Here is a 23,893-nt window from a genome sequence, read left to right on the forward strand (position 1 = left end):
TGAAACACAAAGTGTTCATATAGAAGTTTAAGTAGCATTTCTGGCATCTGGTTTTTGCAGTTTAAAAAAACTATTTGCTCTAAGAACCACAGAGTATATGCCAAAATTACCTTGAAGACGAGGTAGCTCAAACAAATGACAGACACCTCAAAACACTTACTCTCATTGGATCTGAATGGCCACAGTGCACACTGCCAAAATATTCTTCCCTATTCATCTGTGTTTAACATTATATCTAGGAAAAATGAAGTCATATAGAAGGTTTGTTGCCAAAGTGTCATGATATTTTTCATTAAAATGTGAAGAACCAATCCTTTCAATACTAAATTATTAATGCTACATTATAAGTTAAAATGGATGTAGTAAGGCAGACTTCTGTACCATTCAACTAAAAAAAAGCAGAAAATAGAATAAATAAAGGCAAGGTGTGACAATTTTGTTATCCAACAGCTGGGACTAATGTGTACAGCTTTATAACTGGTTGCAATAACTGAAAAAGGTGTTTTAAACATTTACTTCACTAAACAAACAAACATTTGTTTCATATGTGACAAATTTATCTGAATATGCAACATAATGACAATACTAACATTTTTCAGGACATTGAATTGGTCCAACATAACAAAATACTAGACACATTTTCAGTTTTCATTGCTATATTCAACAACATTTCTTCCTAATTACTGGGTTTGAATATAATATTAATTTCTCAGATGTTCCATAAATGTTCATCTAAAATTCATTTACAATTAAAAAAAAAGAAAAAAAGAAAAGAAAAGAAAATTCATGTCCACAATTTTCAAGAAAATCAATGTTGCACTATATCTCTAAGTTTCAGCATGCATAGAGGTGCAAAACCATACGGTATAAATATCAGACATGCGGAAGAAGAATTCTGTCCACAATATCTCCTGCAGCTCAAATCACTTGAGTTTGGGATGGCGTATTTCAGCCTGTATAGCACTTAGTGTATTTTGAATGTTGCTGCTTTGCTGCTAAGCACAGATCATGTTAAAAGTACTGTGAAACTTTGTATAACTATTTTATAGACATCTTAACAATTTGATACCAGGAACTGAAGCTGGCTTCAAGATTTGAAGCGCAATGGTACTGTGCTTTTTCGTTACAGTGTTAATTCAGATATATATATATATATATTTTGTAACATGATAAGAAGTGACAGCAAACACAATAACTTTTACATTTTCTATTGCACTTATTCATATTGTCAAATCTGTGCTCTAATTAATTATGTTATAATGACAATGTAGAAGGCTTTGATGTGTCATGAAGAAACTACAAACTTGAAACTACAAAACTGTTACAGTAAATATGGTTAGTGATCTGAACTACCTGCTTGTACATAATTATTTTCAATTTTTCTTTATTTACCGTTCTGCTTTTTACAGACAAGTAAAATATCTATGACATTTTTTCTCCATCTCATCAGCAAAATAACACCATACAACATGAAAAAAAGTTCAAATTTTGGAGAAATAAAACAAGTGATAGCTTTTTTTTTTTAGGTTTTCATATTGTTGATTCTGTTCCAATTAATTAAGTTCCAGTGAGACTCTATAGGAAACCTTCTCACACAGAAATACTTAGATACATACAAGGGTTTGAAAACCTGCATAAATAGGAAGAAATTAAACAGACTTGTGCAAAAACTTTATCTGCATATTAACATAGCACCTATGTGTATACACTGACTGGCAGTTTACTCAAAAACACTTGCAAATTTGTCTAGCACTTGTCTTGTAAACACCTGGCCATAAAATTGCAGAAATTATCTCTACAATACAAGACTTTATAATACCAAGACTCGATATTTTTCAAAATATAAATTATTTCATATCAATATGACATTTATATTTATACATTTGTTTCACATATCTCTGAAAGAAACTGATTCACCTTTGATGTACATCTCTTTACATCCATAGCTTCAACAATACCGCAGCACAGCTGTTACTAAAACTCAAATGTGCAGAAATGTATATAACACAAAGCGAATACACATAATATTCAAGTTTCACTATTACCTCAAATTGTAGACAAGCAGCATCATCCCTAAATCATGTGACTAGCCAGGTTTGATGTTGAGAAAATACACAGTAGACTATACTTACTCCATAAATATACACACACTATGGGAAAAACACATGTTCACACATGTAGTGAATCCAAAACACTTTTAATACCAGAGTCTACTTTCCAGCTTTTGCTACCATTTGACTGATTTTCTTGATAGCTTCAGGGTGCCTGCGAATGGCTTCAATCCACCCAGTAGTCCCCATCACCTGCTTGAAATGTGATCGGATGAACTCCACAGATGAGTTTAACAATGCATCACACTGGTTTTCCACAGCACAGACCGCTGTTGTGACGGCATTACCCACAGTGAGCTGCCTGTTGGACAGATGTGCAAGGCACTCCCTCTTCAGGTCACACAGTTCAAATCTGTGGGCTGCTGCCAGCAGCTCCACTGTGGAGTCACTCAGATTTTTCACTCCCCCAGTGTATATGTAGTGCAGAACGTCAGCCAACACTTCAGGCTTCACATCCAGAACTTCCAACTGGCCCTTCTCGAACACCTTCGATCCCGGCCGTAGGTTACGGGCGAAGAAGGGACTACGGGCTGCCAGTATTGCTCTGTGTACTCTCATCTCGACAGTCCCGGCACTCAGTTTAAAATCTGCAAAATTTCCTGACTCTAGTAGGGAATGCAGATCCTGTCTAAGACGAGACTGCAGCACTGGCTTAACTGCCACAACACACTGCTGCACGACACACACTGTACCGATTTCACACTCTACTTTCAATATGTCATTAGTTAAACACCCACATTCAAATTTATCTGACTCTGAACCTTCCTGAAACAAGTAGCTCGGTGATGTTTTGATTCCGCATCTCTCTCCTTCTGGGGAAATTACAGAAACGCTCAAATCCACCATTACACTCCCACCATCATTATTTTCCAACAGTTGGAAGCGCACATTGTATTCTGTTCCCAATTTATAGAGCCTTACCTCCCACTGAATTGACTCAGGATGGCAGAAACGAGGTGATGTGACAAAATCTCTGTTCTCGGGCCAGTTTGTTAAGCCTGAAATGGTCCAGACATAGACCACTTTCTTTCTTTCACAGCTTGTGTAGCCCAAGTCCCACACAGTATCTGAACTTCCAGCACATGCTGATGTGGACTCTGTGACTGGAGAATTCCCTGTGGTGGAATCTGATTGTGACCCAGATGTAGCAGGCTGTGAGGAACACCTGTATAGAAAGATAAATAAGCTACCTAACTTTGTGGCCCAGTGATACCACACACATAACAGAGGAATTATCAAACTGAGGCAGTTTGTAAATTCAACATAAGACCGAGCAACTTTCCAATAACATATGACTGAATTGTTATTGATATTTACCACAGTTAACAAAAACAATAAACAAACAAAAATGTATTTCACTCTCCAAACTTATCTACAACTATGTAAACAGGCTGCAAGTCAATGTAGAGGGTGCAATGGATGGTGCACTGTACGAATATTATCAATTTTCATTTCTATGCCATTTGCATCAAATGTGAGGTTAACATGATGCCATATGCCCAACCAGTCATTGCTTACATTTTGAATAAAAACCTTCTACAATAGAGGTTTCAGACTTTTATCAAAGAAGGCTGGGGGGCAGGGGGGGGGGGGGGGGGTACCCTACTGCCCTTGGGGTGGGAAACTAACCCTAAAAGGCAGAAGAATGAGAAACAATCAATGGAGTGTGGATGCAGAAGGCATGGAAACCGCTGCATAAAAGGCACAATGTGCACCATGCTGAGATGACTCCATTGGCAAAAGAATTTGGATTTGTTCCCCATTTGCATGTCTGGGATGGGACTGCAAAATGAGAGGTGAGGATAAGAAAAATATTTAACAATCAACAGGAGGGGAACATTCTACAAGTTGAAGCATGGAATATTAAAAACATGTATAAAAGTGAGAAACTTTCAAAAGGGAAATGCAAGGTCTCAGTCAGTTGTGGGTTGATTTTAAATGGTTGATATATAGTGAGGTGCCAAGTCTACACTAGTTCCCTATAACAACAGTTACTTTCCGAAATTTCTGGCCACTGTCTTGTTTTCTCTTGATGATGTGGTCCTGCTATGCAGTGCCACATATTTGACTGAAGACTCCTTTTCTGACTGTAGAGGGCAAGGGCTATAGGAGAGAGTCTACATTTAAACAACTCACTATGAAATCACAAAAGACAGTTTCTGTAATTCTTCTATATTCAAATAAGTTCTCAACTTGCAACAGCTAATTAACAAAGCTTTTCAGACAACATGTTCATACATGATGCCTCAATGCTTCACCAAAACTACGAGTTCATACTTACTTGAGATAGCATAGCATAGAGTCTATACAGGGTGAAAAGTATTTAAACCAATAAACTCTGGGAGGTTGTAGGGGGCATCAAAACAAATGTTTTTCCCTAATGTCATTTTTCCTATGAGGAGTATTTAAACCAGTGGAGGCTGTATTACACTCTTCAGTTGTTAGAGGGCATATTATACTCTTCAGTTGTAGGCAACTGCTGTCCACCAGTGTAGTAGTGCATTGTCTCTGTTTACTAATGGAGCGATACACCTGGAGTGAGTACATTGATATGGTTGGTCCATACTATGTAGTGCACCACAACAGACGAGCTGCACAGCAGGTTTATCAACAACAATATCCTAATTGCCGTATCCTGCATCGTACGACCTTCGCTGCTGTGTACCAACATCTGCGTGAGACCGGGTCATTTAGCAGATTACCTGGACAGGGATGCCGTCGCATGGTAAGAACATTGCAATTTGAGGAAGCTGTCTTGCAGCATGTGGAGCGGGATCCTTCAACCAGCACTCGTGCAATTGCACGTTACATGGGGACAAATCAGATGAACGTAAGAACAGTCCTTTGAGAGCAATTGTTACGTCCATTTCACTTACAGCATGCCCACGACCTAGAACCAGTTGATTATCCACCCAGAGCACAGTTTTCGCAGTGATACCTCGGACACTGTGAAATGCACCCCACATTTCCATCCTCTCTGTTGTTTACCGATGAAGTAACGTTCGGGTGTGATGGAGCCTTCAACATGCACAATTCGCATGTTTGGAGTGAGCATAACCCACATGCCACAGTTACTAGCACTCATCAAGTGCGTTTATTCATTAATGTGTGGGCCGGTGTTGTTGGGGACTGTTTAACTGGGCCGTATCACCTACCTAGGCCATTAAATGGCAGGCCCTATTACAATTTTCTCACCAGAGCATTGCCAGAATTGCTGGAAAACGTTCTGCTTCCTATAAGACAATGCATGTGGTTCCAACATGATGGGTGCCATCACATTTCAGTCATCGATTCCTGGACCGACGGTTCCCAGAAACGTGGATTGGCAGAGGTGGTCCTGTGCCGTGGCCTGCTCGATCCTCAGATATGTCCCCTCTAGACTTTTTTGTTGGTTTAATTAATTTGTCGCCAGAGAAATCTTCCTCTACCGGTTTAAATACTCCTCATAGGAAAAGATGACATTAGGGAAAAATATTTGTTTTGATGTCCCCTACAACCTCCCAGTGTTTGTCAGTTTAAATACTTTTCACCCTGTATAACATCATTCATTTTTCTTTAGTGCTCAACAACTGCCATCAGGTCCCTTTCTTCTTTGGAGTCCACAGCACCCCCAAAGCACAACTGCAAAATACAAGTGACCCCTCACTCCCCAGACCAAATTACATATCCACCATCGCTTTCTGTGCTGTACCTGAATTTTTCGTACTCATATCTGCACATAAATTCCAACAAACCCAGGCACAGTAGGCACTCTCTATGCTACTACTAATTAATGTCACACTTTTCACACACAGCTTTCTTCAGTCTAGTAAAAGGGAAGTGAGACATGTTGCTCTACTTTGTAGCAATTTGTACCACTACAAAGGGCATGCTGTAAAGTAATGCCTCCAAACTTTTTATGTGAAAACTTGAAAAGCTTATTAAATAAAACAAATGGTGTTGACATTCTACATCTTTATTCCTAATTTCTACATATTTGCAGCCCTCTATTTGCAGGGCTCCAAATTGTAGCATGTAACATGGCGGCATGTAACATATCTAAGTCAGTGTGTGATGAACAGCAAGCTGTAATTGAATTTCTAACTGCAGTAAACTTCATCCACATATGGAGTTCCTTCTCTTTCAGCATGACAATATCAGACCACACAAAGGCGCTGTGATATCTGTGACAATCCTATGCCTTTGTTTCACTGTCATCAATCATCCTCTGTACAGTCCTGACTTGGCCCCATCCACTATTCATCTGTTTCCAAAACTTGATGAACGCCTTCAAGGACTTCAGTTTGATAATGAGGAAGTGGTGCAAGCATAAATAAGATTGTGACTCCACCAACAAAGTCAGGCATTCTACAGTGACAGTGTGAGCAAACTGGGCTCTCATTGGGAGAGATGTGTTCATTGCCAGTGTGACTATGCTGATAAATAAATACATAGACATGAAGCATAAAGAAGCAAAATGTTAATAACATTTGTTTTATTTAAACAGCTTTAAGAGTTCTCCCACAAAAATTCAGAGGTATTGTTTCTCAGTAGGGGCATGTGAAGTGGAATGAAAAGAAGGTAAGAAATACTGGTCAGATGACTGTAAGGGTAAATCAACTGCAGCAGAAAATGGTGCAATGTGAGTACGATTTGTCATTAATAGGAAGTTGGGGCAGAGAGTGTGTTACTGTGAATAGTTTAGTGATAGGATTATCCTCATCAGAATCAACAGCAAACTAATGTCAACAACAATAGTTTACTTATGCACACAGATATTACGTACAGAAGATGAACATATTGAGATAGTATGTGAGGATACTGAATGGTTAACTCAATGGGTAATTCAGTATGTGAAGAGAGATGAAATTTTAATAATCATGGCTGTTTGGGAAGCTTTAGGATATAGGGGATAGAGCAGTGGTTGCCAACCTGAGGTTAATTATCACTTGAGGGGTAAAATGAAATTTTCTGAGGGGTAAAAACTAAATGATTTGATTCTGTTTCAGCCACAAAAATAAATTACCATTACCACAATTTTGTAATACTGTAATACTGATTATATAGGTTAACAATAGTTACTTTTTCTCAATTAGTAGTATTAATGTGGCAGAGGTTACAGATTCCTCGAGTAGTCCATCCACTACACGCATATGTTGGGCTTTGTCCTGAACATCGCTGATGGTAAAAGTGAGACACATATGTAATACTGTAATACTGATTATATAAGTTAACAATAGTTACTTTTTCTCAATTAGTAGCATTAATGTGGCAGAGGTTACAGATTCGTCAAGTAGTCCATCCACTACACACATATGTTGGGCTTTGTCCTGAACATCGCTGATGGTAAAAGTGAGACACATATGTAACAACTGATAAATATCTCAAGAAAATGTCTTCTCCAAGTTGTAGATAGTACCTGCAGTAGTCCGAATATTGCTTCATTACTCACTTTGAAACAGATAAATGAATTAATTGACAGCATGACACAGCAGTAACTACAGAAGGGCTACTATAGTGGCATACACAGTATTATCATCATCATCATCATCATCATCATTATAGTGCTGTACACATTATTATTATTATTATTATTATTATTATTATTATTGTTGGCGAATTTTCCCTAAAAGGAAATCGTTAAGCTTATGACTTTGAAGGCTTGTTCTTCTTGTCCTTCCAGTACTCCTTCATTCTCTTGGAGAGGGCCTCTTTTCTCTCCTCAGACCACTCTTGTTTGGTCCGCTGTTTTAGCGCTTCTGACTTTACTTTCCAATTGTCTATGTGTTTTCGGAAGGTGCTTCTGTCTGTGGTGTTTGTGGTGCCAATTGCTTGTAGGTCTTTTCGGACTCCTTCCATCCAGGGTGTCGACACTTTAAGTGTCTTGATGTGTTCTAGAATTTTCTTGGTGAGTCTTGTTTCAGGTAGTCTATCTAAATGTCCGTAGAATTTAAGGCGCCTTTTTCTCATATCGTTCTCGATGTTCGAATATGCTTCTACTGTTGAGTTCTTCTGTAGTCTGTAGCCATCTGGTGTTTGTCTTCCTCCTAAAATTTTCCTCATGATTTTGCGTTCTTCTTTTTTGATTTCTTCAATTTTGATTTTCCTGTTGAGTGCTAGTGTTTCGCTGGCATACAGTACGGCGGGTTTGATCACTGTGTTATAGTGTCTGATCTTGGTGTTCCTGGAAATGCATTGTTTGTTGTAGACGTTTCGTACCATGCCTAGTGATTTCCGTGTCTTCTGTTGTCTGTCTTCGTAAGCCAGTTTCTCTGTTCCGGTTGGTTCGATGATTTCGCCTAGGTATCTGAAGTGTGTGACCCCTTTAATTTTGCCATACTTGGTTGTGATGTCGTCGCCTTCTCTTGTTAGGACTTGCGTTTTTTTCAAAAGAGATTTGTAGGCCGACTTTCTCGGCGCATTCTTTCAGGATTTCAATCTGTGTTTTTGCTGATGTTGGGTCATAGGTCAGTATCGCTAGGTCGTCTGCGAATGCTAGGTAAGGGATTTCCAGTCTTTTCCTTCCTAATGTGACTGGTCTCCAGGTGTTTTGTCTCCTGACTTCAGCTTCCCATTCGCTCATTACTTTGTCCAGGACGATGTTGAACAATAGCGGGGATAGTCCATCTCCTTGTCTTAGGCCAGTGTGGATTTCAAAGGGGTCCGAGATTTCGCCCATGAATTTGACTTTGGATTTGGTATTGGTTAGTGTCCGTTCGATTAGTCTTTGGGTCTTTTGGTCTAGGCCTTTTTCTCTGAGGATTTGGATGAGGGACTTTCTGTCGATCGAGTAGTAAGCCTTTTTGAAGTCGACGAAAGTGCAGATGATTTTTTTGGGGCTTGTCATGTGGGATTTTATGATTGATTTCAGGTTGAAGATTTGTTCGGGGCAGGCTCTGTTGGGTCTGAAACCCGCTTGGTATTCCGAGATGGCGGGTTCCAGTTGTCCTTGCGTTCTGGTGAGAAGGCAGGTTGATAGAATTTTGTAGATGACCGGTAGCAGAGAAATTCCTCTGTAATTGTTTGTGTCTGTCCTGTCACCTTTCTTGTGTAGCAGGTGAATGAGTGCGGTCTTCCAGTCGTCAGGTATGATTTCGGTTGTCCAGGTGTTCTGTATGATTTGTGTGATTTCGTTTAGCGAGTTTGGTCCTAGGTTCTTCAGCAGTTCTGCCGTTATTCCGTCTTCACCGGCTGCCTTGTTGTTTTTCAGTTTCTTTATGCAGTGGATGATTTCTTCTTTTGTTGGTGATGGTGAGTCTTCCGGTGCATTGGCCGGTTCTCGGGGTTCGAAGGTTGAGTTAGGTTCCGGGCAATTTAGTAATTTTGAAAAGTACTTCGCGAGCTCTTCACAGTTTTCTTTGTTGGTAAGTGCCAGTTTTCCATCTTCTTTTCTGAAGCAGAGGTTCTGTGGTGAGTATCCTTTGACTTGTTTGGCGAACGTCCTGTAGAAATCCCGTGTGTTGAAATTTCTGAAGTCTTCTTCGATGGAGTTCAGCTGATCGTTTATGTATTTGCGTTTCTCTTGTCTTATTGTTTTCGATGTTTGTCTTCGAATTTCATAGAAGTTGTCCTGTGTTTCTTGTGTTTTGTTGCTGTTGTAGTTTGTGAAAGCTGTTCTTCGATTTTGTAGGGCGATTTCGCAGGTAGTGTTCCACCAAGGGTGCCTGGGTTTTCTAGTCAGCGGGATCAGTTCTTTGGCTGTGTTCACAATTTTTTGTTTAAAGCTGGTCCAATCTTTCGCCTCTTGTTTTTCCCAGTGTTCTGTGATGTTCAATTCTCCGATCTCTCTTGTATCAAATTTCGGTGAGGTCAATTTCTTTTTGTGTTGTCTTCTTGGTGTGAGTTTGATTTTGATTCTTGTTAGGTAGTGGTCCGAATCTATGTTGGCGCCTTTTCTCACTTGGACGTCGTGGATTTCTTTCTGGTATTCATAGGAGATTGGCACGTGATCTATCTGGAATTCGCCTAGTGAGTGGACTGGTGATCGCCACGTCTTTTGTTTCTTGGGCTTTTTCATCAGGGAGGTTGACATGATTTTGAGGTTGTTTTGCTGGCAGAGTTCGATCAGTCTGGTGCCGTTTTTGTTGGTGAATTTGTGTGCAGGGAAATTTCCTACTGTTTTTCTGTAGCGTTTTTCTCTGCCGATTTGTGCGTTGAAATCGCCTAGTAGAATTTTCGCGTTGTCTTGGGGTATTTTTGCCAGGGTGGTTTCGAGTTTGTCCCAGAATTTGTCTGTTTCTTCTGGTTTGTCCTTGTTGTCTGCATTCGTGGGGGCATGTACGTTGATGAGGGTGTAGTTCTTGTTGGCGTGTTTGATTCGCATGGTCATGAGCCTGTTGTTGATCGCGTTGACTTCTTTTACTGAGTCTAGGATGTTTTTGTTTACTGCGAAGGCCATGCCGAGGAGTGCTCCTCCTTTGCCGATTTTCCTGTTGGTTCCACTCTTGAAGAGTCTGTAGTTTCCGTAGTCTATTGTGTCTGAATCCGTGTATCTTGTTTCTTGTAGCGCTAGGATCGAGATCTTTTGACTGGTGAGTTCCGTTGTTAGATTGTGTAATTTTCCCGTTTGTATTAGTGTCTGTATGTTGAAGGTGCCAAAGTATGTGTGTGTTTTCTTGGGTAGTTTGCCAGAGCGCTCCGACTCACCCTTTAGTACATCTCCAGGTCCCCCAGAATCCGAGTGCCTGGTTGCCGTCTTGCGACGGGTGGATCGTCCACCTGGGGTTATTATTATTATTATTATTACTATTACTGTTACTATTAGTGGCTGCAGTCAGACACAAAGCATTAACAACCTGAAGTCTTCCAATTTCTGCTAGTTCAGAAATAAGAAGTGCAGCAATCAAGTGATTTACGAACATTAGGTATAGCACACAAATTTTAACTTGGCTGATTTTAAATAAGATTGCAATGTGCAGGTCATCAAGTGCTACAATGAAGAGCAGGGGGAGTATGTTTTGTAACATGTGTCTACCCTCACTGTGGATACTTAGCTTTCTTATCTGAGAAGGACCTGTGAGTAGCACTAGTGATGCATGACAAATTCCTCCCTCATTCAAACACACACACACACACACACACACACACACACACACACACACACACACACACACACACAAACTACATATCATTCATCATTTTAAAAATAAAAGCGTTCCAAGAAAAGTCTTTCATTCTACAGTTTAGTTAGGTGCTAATAATTTGGGAGAGGGGAGGGGGAGGGTACTAGTTAATGTCTAATTACACTCAAGGGTAATGGTCTAAGAAAGGTTGCAAACCACTGAGATAGAGTTACATGTGAGTACAGGCTCAGTAGACAGAATAGGACAAGAGAAAGACCCATTGACTTTGTAACAGAGCAGGTGGACCTTTTTGTTTTGCTTCCCCCCAAAATTAGTATTAATTTTTTCAAATTTAGTGAAATCTTCAATATGCTCATCTATATGGCATGTGCACAGTATATAAAAATCTCAAATATTGACTCTGGGCTTATCCAATTTCACTTTAGTACCCATTTCAATTTTTTGGTTACTTAGAATCCATAAGTGTAATTAGTTTACTTAAAAACCACACTAATTACAAAACATTGGTAATTTCATTATAACTTCATTTGTAAACATGTACCTGATTACTGACTTCCAGATAAAGTAGATGAGAAAGACATATAAATAAAGGAAGTACTGCAACAAACAATGACAAAACTATGTTAGCAACTCTTGCACCCATTTAGTTTCAGAGTAATTAGCTTCCTTAGTAAAAACATTGTTGTATTGTATTGTATTGCATGTTAACTGGGGACCTAGAAATGATGGAGAGGCTCCATCCCTGCCACAGCCGCAGTGGTCCACAGCCCCACGACGACTACTGCAGTCCACTTCACCCCCCCGTCGCCCCACACCGAACCCAGGGTTATTGTGCAGTTTGGCCCTGGTGGATCCTCCAGGGAACATCCCACACCAGACGAATGTAACCCCTATGTTTGCATGGTAGAGTAATGGTGGAATCCGCGTATGTGCACAGCAATCACCGACGTAGTGTAATTGAGGCGGAATAAGGGGAACCAACCCGCATTCGCCAAGACAGATGGAAAACCTCCTAAAAACCATCCATAGACTGGCCGGTTCACCGGACCTCAACAAAAATCCACCGGGTAGATTCGTGCCGGGGACCAGGCGCCCCTTCCCATCTGGAAAGACATGCGTTAGACCGCACGACCAACCCAGCAGGCAAAAAACATTGTTACTAGGATAGAAGCCAAAATTTAGACAAACTAACCAGTATAATTCAGTAATACTCATGTCTGTACCTAAAAGTCCTCATTCAAACAACTCTTCTTCCACTATTCAGTTACTCTGAACTTTACATCTTTATTGTAATTTATGAAAAGCCAGAAAACAACAATAGTTAACTTTGGTTTTAAAAAAATTACAAATCAGAAAATGTACTTTGATTCATCAAAATTTTGTATCTAGGAGTTCAGTCCATGATTAATTGACTGTTTTGAATCATTCACTGTGAGGTTGTAATTAATTTCATGAACTGTGTTGATGTTTCAGTACTGATCATCTATTGTGGCAATAGTATCAGACTGTAAACTGTGTTATTTATAAATGACAGTTACTGGGCACATAATTTTTGTACTGATATGGCTGTTAGACATTGATTTAAAAACTTTAATTAGTGACTGTGTTTGCCACATATATATTTTGTGTCACTTCAGTGTTAGGTTATTGCAATTGAACAACCACATTATAGGACACTTACTGAGTGTAGTATGTGACCTGTTTATCTGCGAATAATTTAAGCAGATGAGGCTCGATCTGGTCATAAACAGTAGTTCATTTCAACGTCTAAGTGCAAGTAAACTGTTTGAACTGGAAATCAGGTGTGAACATTTTCCCTTTCACTGCTACAGATGAGCTGTTTGCATTCCACACTGAGATTGCATTAATTATGGCTGTACTGCTCACCAAATGCTGGTGACTGTGCCAAGAGACAGCATTTGTGACAATATGAAATACTTATTATCTGATATTTTGTAAATTATTAAGTGAAAAAATTTGCACATCTTATGAACTGATAGCATCACTTGATTAAGAATTGAATCTCTTTTTGTTGTGTGTCACTGCTAAATGTTTTAGCTTTGATGTTGGCTACAAAGCTGAAACAAATGATAAATTTTGGTCAAATATTATGTGACCAAGGTATTGACTTTTATGACCTAACTTCTATCAAACTTGAGGGAGCTGCAGTAGGTAAAAACTGCAGGGAAAGACAGAGATTAGTATATATTCAACAAATAATTGAGGATGTTGGGTGAAAATGCTACTCTAAGATAAAGAAGAAGGCACAGAAGAGAAATTCGTGACAAGCTGCATGAAGACAATCAGAGCACTGGCAACCCTTTACAAAAAGTACGCACTCTAATCTCTCTCATATTCTTCTACCCACCAGAGATTCATCAGAACTATATCATCTTTCTACCAAGGATTCCCATGAAAGTTTCCATAGCATTTCCATTACTCTTTCATATGGGTTATGCCAATATGTTACAATCCTAGCAGGATGTCTCTGAATTCTTCTGATGTCTGTTGTCATGCATCCTTCATAAGGACTCCAAATACTGGAATAATATATATTTGGAGTCCTGTATAAGTATTTAGGGGTAATTCTAAGAAGTCATGTGGAAACTTCACGTCAAATCATATAAATGTGGTGTGAAGTTTCCACAGCACTTCTTAGAATTATCCCTAAATATTTACACAGTTTGGTGTGTCAATATTTTAATTGGAAGCTACTGAGTTCTTCCTCTCCATTAAGGGTATTATCTTGCAGTGAGAACTGCCACTCATTACATCAAGGGGTAACTGTGTCAAATTCTTTCTGCAGTCCCTTACAGTCATCAAAGTTAATGCTTTACTATACACAATTGCACCATCAAGTGAACAATTGCATTGCTGCTGATCCTATTTGACAAAACATTTATGTGTACTGAAAATATGGGAATATCAGAGGTCTTATATGCTTACCTGAACACATCCATTTTTAGTGTTACTTCCATTTCTGTACAGTATATGTTGATGTGATGAAAGTCATGGGATACGTCCAGATACCATGTTGGACCTCCTTTTGCCTGCCATTGTGCAGCCACTTGATGTGGCACTGACTCAATACATCACTGGAAGATCCATGTAGAAATATTGAGCTATGCTGCCTCTGTAGCAGTCCATAATTGCAAAAGTATTGCCAGTGCAGGATTTTGTGCACAAACTGCCTTAGATGTTTGATGGGATTCACGTTGGGCAGTCTGGTGGCCAAATCATTCGCTCGAATTGTCCAGACTGTTCTTCTAACCAATTGCAAACCATTGTGGCCCGGAGATGTGGTGCATTGTCATCCATAAAAGTTCCATTATTGTTTGGGGACATTAAATTCTTGAACAGCTGCAAATGGTCTCCAAGTAGCTGAACATAACGATTCCAGTCAATGGTCAGTTTAGCTGGAGCAAAGGACATGGTCCATTCCACATAACCACAGCTGACACCGTTATGGAGCAACCACCAGCTTGCACAGTGCCTTGTTGACAGCTTGCATCCCTTGCTTCATGCGGTCTGCTCTTACCAAATGAAATTGTGTCTCATCTGATCAGGCCACGTGTTTCCTGTCTTACAAGGTCCAACCAATATGGTTACAAGCTCAGGAGAGACAGTGCAGGTGGTGTTATGCTGTTAGCAAAGGCACTCGCACTGTTTGTCTGCTGCCATAGCTCTTTAACACCAAATTTCATTGCACTGTCCTAATGGATATGCTTGTCATATGTCCCACATTGATTTCTGCAGTTATTTCACATAGTGTTGCTTGTCTGTTAACATTGGCAGCTCTATGCAAACACTGCAACTCTCAGTCATTAAGTGGAGGCCGTCAGCCACTGCATTGTCTGTGGTGGGAGGTAATGCCTGAAATCAGATATTCTCAGCACACTCTTGACACTGGAGATCTCAGAATACTGAATTCTTTAACGATTTCCAAAACAGAATGTCTCGTGTCTAGTTTCAACTACCATTCTGTGATTAAAGTCTAAAATTAACTTAAGCTTATTTATGAAAATTCTGTCAAACATTTAACTGTATAAATTTGTTCATATTATGTCAAAGAGCAGGAAGAACACTAGTAAGAAAAATAACTGTGCAATTAAATGAAAATTATCTTTTCCCATACTAATTGTTTATGAAATGTATTTCTTCGATTCTAGATCTAGAAATGCATCGGTGTTGAAATTCTGCTTTACAATAACAAATACCAGGCTATACTAAAATTGTCAAAAGTTTATAATTATTAATTCTAATTATGCAATAATTAAACATTGCTATTTACTATGGAAATTGTAATGTGTTATTTATACTCTGACAGCAACACCTGCCAGTTCAGCACAGTTCTGTGAGGTGTGTGTGTGTGTGTTTGGGGAGGGGGGGGGAGGGGGTAGTTAGTTGTTGCAAAATAATGTATTTCTTTGTCTGGTGACATTTAAAGCAATAAATAAAAGGTAATTTCAAACAGTGTTGGGTTAATTAATATATTTACCACACAACCTGGCACATAATTGAGTTTTACTTCCCACAAATGAGTGGGGGATGGAGTCAAACATACAAGACAAAATTCTTGTCATTATTAAATTCAAAGGGGAACATTTTTAAGGTTAGAGTTAGGTTACGGACAGTCAGTATTGAAAGAAATTGGAGTAGAACAAGATCGTAATATATGCAGCAGATTCTAGAAAAACAAAGTTAATTTCATTCATCAGAACGTTAAAAGATTGAAAACAAGATAGATGAGCCTCTTGTATGCCTAGAAAATTTGCAAAATTCTGAAATGATAGATGTTCTGTGTCTCACTGAACATCATGTAACTGCAGGAATGGAGAAATTAAATATCAAAGATTACAGACGAGCACCATTTTTGTGTGGAGTTAACATGGAAAAAGAAGGCATTGCAACATATATAAAAATTGGATACAAAATCAAAAATATTGAAACACAATCTAGAAGCATGTGCTTGTGAGTTGTTACTAAACAATACTCCTCTGATAATTTTAACAGTATATAAATCCCTTGTGGGGAAACTTTCAGCTATTTATGAGAAATCTATAAGTGTTATTCAGTTAACTGTCATGCAAGAAGAAACAGTAGTTTGTGGAGATTTCAACATAGATTTGTTAAAAGATATGGACGGCAACAATGAACTACTGGATTGGATGTTTGGATATTTCAATCAAATTTCAGTAGTCTGTTTTTCAACTCATGTGTAGAAAGTTTGTAGAACACTGATTGATAACATCATAACATTGCTATAGATGGTGCTCAAGCTGAAACAACGTATACCCAACTGCTAATGGACTATTTGATTATGATGCATAGTTAATGGACTTACTCAATATAGTACCATACAGCCCTGAGGCAGCTTCATACAGAGCAGTGAGGCTTATTAATAGGAACAGGATACAATGTCTTAAGAGCAAGTTAAAAGAGGTATTATGGGGAGAGAAAGAAAGAAATATTAACATTAAATCCAGTTTATTACAAAGAAAATTTGTGTCAATATTTGAAAGTTAATTTCCTTGAAAGTTCTCCAGAAGATCCATTAGAAAAATCAGTAAGCTATGAATAACAAAGGGAATTATAATCTCACATAAGAGGGGAGGGGAAATTTATATAAAAGCTGGAATACATCAAGATCCAACATTATTTATGTACTAAAAAAATTAGGTATTATTTTAAGGAAAGTCATTAAAATGTCAAGAAGTATGTACACCATTACAAAAATTAATAATGCAGATAAGTTTAAAGCTATACGGGATGTTGTTAAATGGGAGACAGGACAGCCAGTCCATGTACCGGGTATCATAACAATTAAACTAAATGACAATGTTGGGACTGAAAATTCACATGTTGCGAGTATTTCTAATAATCGCTTTCTAAATGCAGCAGAAACAACAGCATTAAATGGTTCAGTTGAAGAAGCAAGAGACTATATTACAAATGTCATTCAACAAAACTTTAAGAAACTAGACGTACCACCAACATCCTTCACTGAAATTAATAGAACTATACAAATTCTAACATACAAAAGATTGAGCAGTATTGATGGAATTTCAAACAGAATTCTGAGAATTTGTTGCAACTTAATATGTAATGTCCTTAGTGATTATGTAATGCTTCACTGGAATAGCAAATTTTTTCCAGGCAGGTTAAAATATGCAATTGTTAAACTTCTTCATAAGAAAGGTGACAAGAAAGACTCATTTAGATATCATCAGATTTCCTTACTGACATCTTTTTCCAACCTACGTGAAAAACTAATGTACTGCATAGTAGTCTCTCACTTAAGTACAAACAGTTTACTTAGCATATCACAGTTTGGCTTCCAAAACAGTAGCTCAACTGAGAATGCTATTTATACATTCACTCATCAAATAGTGAAAGCCCTAAATAATAAAATTCTGCCAGTTCATATTTTTTCTGATATTTTCAATGTGTTTGTGAAGATCAAGTTACACTCTTAGAAAAACTCAGGTTCGATGGAAATGAGGGCTTTACATACAGCTGCTTTGAATCATGATTAACAAACAGAATGCAAAAAGTTGTGCAGAATAGTTTAATCAATGTCGTAAGGTTAAAAAATTTTAATGACTGGGGAGAAATCACAAAGAGGGTCCCACAGGGTTCAATTTTTGATCCACTCCTATACCTATACCACACAGTACCAATGTCATAATAAAACCCATTAGAGAGAAAGCAACAGAAGAGATTGTAAATGATGTTTTCCACGGAATTATTCAAGTGGTTCTCAGAAAATTGATTCCCCCTAACTCTTGAGGGAAAAAAATTAGGGAAGAATGCTCCAAATTTTTGGGTGTACAAACAGATGAAAACTTGAGCTGGAATAAGAACATTACTTAGCTTCTCAAACAATGAAGTTCAACTATTTTCATTCTTCAGGTAACTGCTAGTGCTTGGAACAAATGAATCAACCTCCTGACATTTTTGGATATTTCCATTCAATATCATCTTGTGGAGTATTTTTCCGGGCTAGCTCATCACTTAGGAAGAAAGTAATAACTGCACAAAAGTGAGCAGTATGAATAAAATATGGTTTTCACCCAGGGACATTGGGTAGGTACCTTTTGAACAGCTAAGCACTTTAACTGCACCATCGCAATACATATGTTCACTAACAAAATTCATCATAAATAATCCATCACAATTTGAGAAGAACAGTGAGGTCAATATCTACAACACTAGAGGTAAAATGACCATTATTAAATGTGTCATAGCTCTGAAAGGAGTTCAATGTGCAGCAACAAAAATCTTTGCTCATTTCGCCAATAACACGAAAGTCCAACAAGTAGCAGAGATAATTTTAAATTTGACTTACAATTATTTCTCATGTACAAGTCCCCCTATTCCATGGACAAATTTCTATTTAAAAACTGATTGCCCACAAGAAAAAACAAACTTGTTTTGAAGTGCAGTTAAATGAGTACAACTAAAAAAGTAATATATTCATTAGCTAATATGTTCATAACCGATTCGACATCAAGCTGATAAAAGAATCATTCAAACGCTCTGTGGAACACATGACCGACTAACTAACTAACTAACTAACTTTGCCATTTGAACCTTTACATTTCATTGAAGTACACTTTCAATTGTTCCAATAAAATCATCTTAATGTTTCAAAGTTTACAATTTGCTATTATTATGACGCTTATTACTTTATGAATGTTCAAAGATGAAAGTTACATGCCCTATTATGACTTCTATGAACAGGAGTGGCCTGCACTCTTTCTCAGTCCATTTGGGGCTATTTGCTGTGCAAGTGATTCTCAAAAAATATGAGCTAGGACAGGAGCTAATTGCATGACATACACAATGTAAAAGTTGACTAACATTCTGTCAGGGCCTGGTACCTAGTTTGTCTTAAGCAATCTTAATTTTTTTTCAGGATCTGGGCTGGTGATACGTATACACTTTTATTACAGCGCGAAGCACGAAAAACTCGACCCGGGTACAGACTGCTCACCAATTTTGCATAAATTGTTGCCTGCTACTAGCAGACACAGCAACAGAATTAGCTTATTTGTTATTTCTTTATTATCTAATTATTATATATTTATAGTTTATTTTGGTAGGCAAAAATTTATGCATAATTGGCAAGCAGTCTGTAAATGGGGCCAGATTTTTGTTAGCGATGCTGTATTAAAACATATGTCCACATTACATTACCCAAATAATGTTTAAAAACAACTTTTCAGCAATCATCATGAAAACAATGTGCCAACAAAAATATTGTATAAAGGTGATACTGAAGACTCTACAGCTGCCACTAGACCATTGATGCCTACCAGAAAAAAGGGGATGCTCAGTACAGAGCCCTGCAGAACCCCATTCTCTTGGATATGGGGGGTACTGAGGGTAGCATCCATTTGAACCTGTAATATGTGATGCAACAAGAAGTTCTTGCCAAAACTTGGGAGCAGACCCCAGAAACCCACTCACGTAATGAAGTAAGGATGCGGTGATGCCATGTCATGTCATATATTCTGTAGGTTGAAAAAGACAGCAATGAGGTGCTGATGATGTGCAAAGGCTGTCCAGATGGTGGACTCCATGCCAACCAAATTATCAGCATTGGAGCAGCCCTTGTGAATGCCAGCCAAAGGCCCCGAGACACAAGGAAGCAACACAGCTCCTTGCTCACCATGCATATGAGTAACTTATAAAGAATGTCATTAAGGCTGATTAGGTGATAGCTGTCCATCTCTAGGAGGTCCTTACCCAGTCTCAGTACGAGAAACTATTGTGCTTTGTTGCCTTGGAATGGGAACTGACCCTCATTCCAGATCTGCTTAAAGAGGGCAAGAATGTGATAGTGACTATCCACTGAGAGACGTTTCAGCATTTGGTTGTGGATGCAGTATGGCCCTAGGGCCATATCAGGGTGATGGGCTAGTGCACTGGAGAGTTCCCATTCACTGAATGTAACATTACATGGCTCCAGATGGTGGGTAGTAAAAGATATGCGCATTCACTCCACCCACTGTTTTATGAGCTGAAAGGCAGGGTGGTAGCCCTCAGATGCAGATGCATGAACATAATGTCAACAAAATGTTCGGCAATGATCTGGATCAGTATAAATGGCACGATCTAAGGAAGAACCTGGTACACCTGCATGGGACTGGAAACATAGAGGGCTCTGATCTTTGCCCATACCTGTGATTGAGAGGTATGTGATTCAATGGTGGAAACATACCATTCCCAGTACTTTTTGAACTAGCAGATACGAGCACGGAGTCAATGAGGTGCTCTAGTGAAGAGTGCCACTTATGGTGTTGGAGAGCCTGTCTACAATCTCTAATGGCCACAGCGATCACTGGGGTCCAGCAGGATACCGTCTTTCACCTAGGGAAGAGGGGATGGCTTGGTTGGATGCTACAAGTAAGGCTGCCATCGTATACTGAACAACTGCATCGATACTGCCTTGCAATGGGGAGCTAAGGACTACAGCAAAGGTAGGGACAGGAAGATCGGAAAGTGGTCACTACCGCACAGGTCATTGTGGACTCTCCATTGATAGGTGATAGAAGACCAGGGCTGCAAAAGTAAAGATCAATGGCCAAATAAGTTCTTTGTGCCACACTGAAGTGTGTGGGTGCACCGAGTGCTAGAGGCAAAGACTGAGTTGCACTGCTAAAGTTTCGATGTCTTTGCCATGGCCAGTGATCATTGTTCCATCCTACAAAGGGTTACGGGCATTGAAGTCGCCCAAGACTAGGAAAGGTGGGGGCAACTTAGAGAGTAATGCAGACAGTACATCCTGGAACATGACATCATCAGGAGGGGGATAATCACTACAGATTGTAAAATCCTGATGTGCCCTTACCCAGAAAGGCACAGCCTACAAAGGTGGACCGAGAGGCACAATGTCACTATACTTAGAGTCCAGCACATATATACAATCTCCACTCAATGCCCTCTCATACTTGGTACAGTTCTTAAAATAATCTAAGTAGCCATAAAAGGCAGGGGACCGAGTTGCTGGAAACCATGTTGCCTGGATGATAATACAGAATGCAGGGTAAGTGCTTAGCCATAGTTCAGCCAGGCAGTGGAAAAATCTGTTACATTTTTACTGGAAGATCAGACTGTCTGAATACTGGGGAGGCATGAAGTGACCTGTGAGGGCAGCTTACGACCCAGCGTTGTGTGCTGCCACTGGTTGAGATGTCAGGGGATCCACTGACATAGGTTCGGCACATTGCCTGGGGAGATCTGGTACATTAGGGGCCAGTGGGATACCCACCTTGAGCACAGAAGGAGTACATGAAGAGTCTGGTGGTATGAGAACCACCGAAGTTTCCTTTATCTTAGAGGACTTCCTTTTGTCCTTCTTCTCCTTAGAAGATGAGGACCAGGGAGGTTTCCCTGAATTGGTTTCAGGAACAGAGGAAGAATGAGAAGTCCGAAGGGCCTGCTGTTCCTTCAGCCACCGGCTGGCATCTCGCTGTGGACCAGTAGAAAACATGAAAGGGAGAGTCCCGAGGTACCTCTTCCTAGCTTGAGAAGCCAGACGAGGATGAGGTGCCTTGGGCTGCGGCTACAGCATAGGGACTTGTGTCCCCAGTAGCTTGGGAGCCAATGCACCTGAAGTGTGTGGTGGATGCACTGGAAGGGCCCCCAACTGCCTGGGGCAAGGGGGGGAGGAGGGGGGGGGGGAAGCAGGCAATAGTGGGCTGATCTGAGTGCCCACTGTAAGAATGCAACAGAGGAAAGTACTGTTGACAGAGAAAGCAACAGTGTTGTGGCTGTAGTGTAAGATTGTGTCATTTGTACAGGATAAAGACACTCAATACCTTTTTCTGGCCTCTTGCCATGTGAGCTTCTCCAGGGTCCTTTACTCCTGGATTTTTTTGTCACACTTGAAAATGGAGCAATCGGTGAGTGGACAAAATGGAGCTCATAGCAGTTTACACCAATGGGGAGAGAGGCACAAGGAATGTTTTTGTGCAGCTGACATCCATAATCCCTGCAGACAGGGGTAGTGGTGCAATGGGAAGATACATTTCTGAACTTCGTACACTTCAAGCATCTCATAGGAAGAGGTTTCATGTCACACCGGTAGATCATCATCTCAGCCAATGTATCACCCTCGAAAGTCAAGATGAAGGTCCCAGGACACCCTGGACCATATTGAGGCTCTTGTGGGGAATGACAATCATGGGAATGTCACCCATTCACAGCAGAGCAGCGCCTGTGACCAGCCAAGAGATTACATTTTAATCAGGAGGAACTGTTCTTCATCTTAGCTACAGTTTCCCTGTACTTGTTTTAAATGTAAAAAAATTATGGCTTTATGGCCAAAAAGGTGTCCCTGTCGATCATGGTACAGACCAGGTATTGGTGGGAGTATTCTTCTCCTTTTGTCTAGCCCTACATTCCTTCCACAGCATCACCAGGGAAGAAAATACATTGGGATCACATTTAATTGCATCATATGAGGGTTTCCCATTTGATGAGACTGCTGGGGTCATGTGACCACCAGTGGGAGAAAGTTGAAGTCATTTCATGTGCAAACTGTCTGCCTTGGTGCCACCCAATCCAAACAGAGGCTCTCCCTTTGGGGCTCATCCAGCCTCAGCAATGGCTACCTGGCTAGTAATCAGTTGCCACGAGTCCCTATACCCCAGTCATGAAGGGCACATACTTAATGGCATACATGGGAGTGTGCAGAGCAGGCACCAACAGTGCGATCCCTGCACGGTCAGTGGGCAGATACTTTAACCCCCCCCCTTAAAAATAGGACGGCTATCATGCTAGGTTTTGGGCATTCTACGACAACAGAAAGGATGGGTGCCAGGGTGGAAGGGCACAGAGGCAGAGCATACACCACAGTGAGCGGCCTTCCCTGCACAACATGCACTTCTGTATAATTTGGAAAAGATTGCAGGTCAAACTCAATAATGCAGACCATATAATCATTAATGGAAGGTGAAGATAATGCCGGGAGTAAAACTGGAAATCAAGACCAAAATTGTGAATCCAGCCCAAGTAGGGTCTGCACCAAAAGAGCCATCCAATGGAAAATCAGAGGACATAAGAAAGAATCGAAGCAGCACAGAAAGAGGAAGTAATGGTGGAAAGGCTGAAGTCCCACGGTAGCCAAGCACATAGCCACCAAAGAGTGAACGGATGACATGGAGTGGAATATGAAGAAAAAAAGCCTCATTTATTGTAGCCTACCATACCTCATTAAATGGTTGAACAATAAAAGTGATTCATATAAAGACAGGAATGTAAAAAGTGAGAAATTAAAACTACTTGCTAACAAGTACAAATGTTCAGTAGATGAAATAAAAAGTAAGTAAAGAATCTGAGGTCAGCTTCTCATTAGGAACTAAAGTGAAGAGTGGTTCTTCTCCTAAAAAAGAGAAAGGATTTTGACATTTTTGTTAAAGGCTGACATTCCAAGACAAACCTTTGTAACAGTAGAAAACTATGAGGTAAATTAATTAACATTTTTAACTATAAAAATTCAATTAATGACAGTTACAGAGGTGGGACAGGTGCTATACACCCTTCAATATTATCAATACAATCTTTTTAGTTACCCAAGTGGATAAATGTGTACACACACACACACACACACACAAACACACACACAGTAGTACCTCTTTTATACATTTCTGAAGGGAGATGAAAAATAAATGTACAAGCATATTAACATCAAAGAGGAAACTTCATAAAATT

The 23,893-nt window shown here is 39.6% G+C and overlaps 1 protein-coding gene across 1 annotated transcript in view; it reads right to left on the reverse strand.

The window, feature by feature from the left end:
* Positions 1–757: 757 nt before the first annotated feature.
* LOC126424912 (uncharacterized) overlaps positions 758–23,893 on the reverse strand; it is a 90,132-nt gene continuing 66,996 nt past the window's right edge. Inside the window, exon 3 of the mRNA XM_050087754.1 lies at positions 758–3,276. Within this exon, the coding sequence (XP_049943711.1) occupies positions 2,211–3,276 (1,066 nt within the window). The 3' untranslated portion in view covers positions 758–2,210. The remainder of the gene's footprint in view (positions 3,277–23,893) is intronic.

Source organism: Schistocerca serialis, chromosome 10 (genome assembly GCF_023864345.2).
Source record: "Schistocerca serialis cubense isolate TAMUIC-IGC-003099 chromosome 10, iqSchSeri2.2, whole genome shotgun sequence".
NCBI classification, from domain to species: Eukaryota; Metazoa; Arthropoda; class Insecta; order Orthoptera; family Acrididae; genus Schistocerca; species Schistocerca serialis.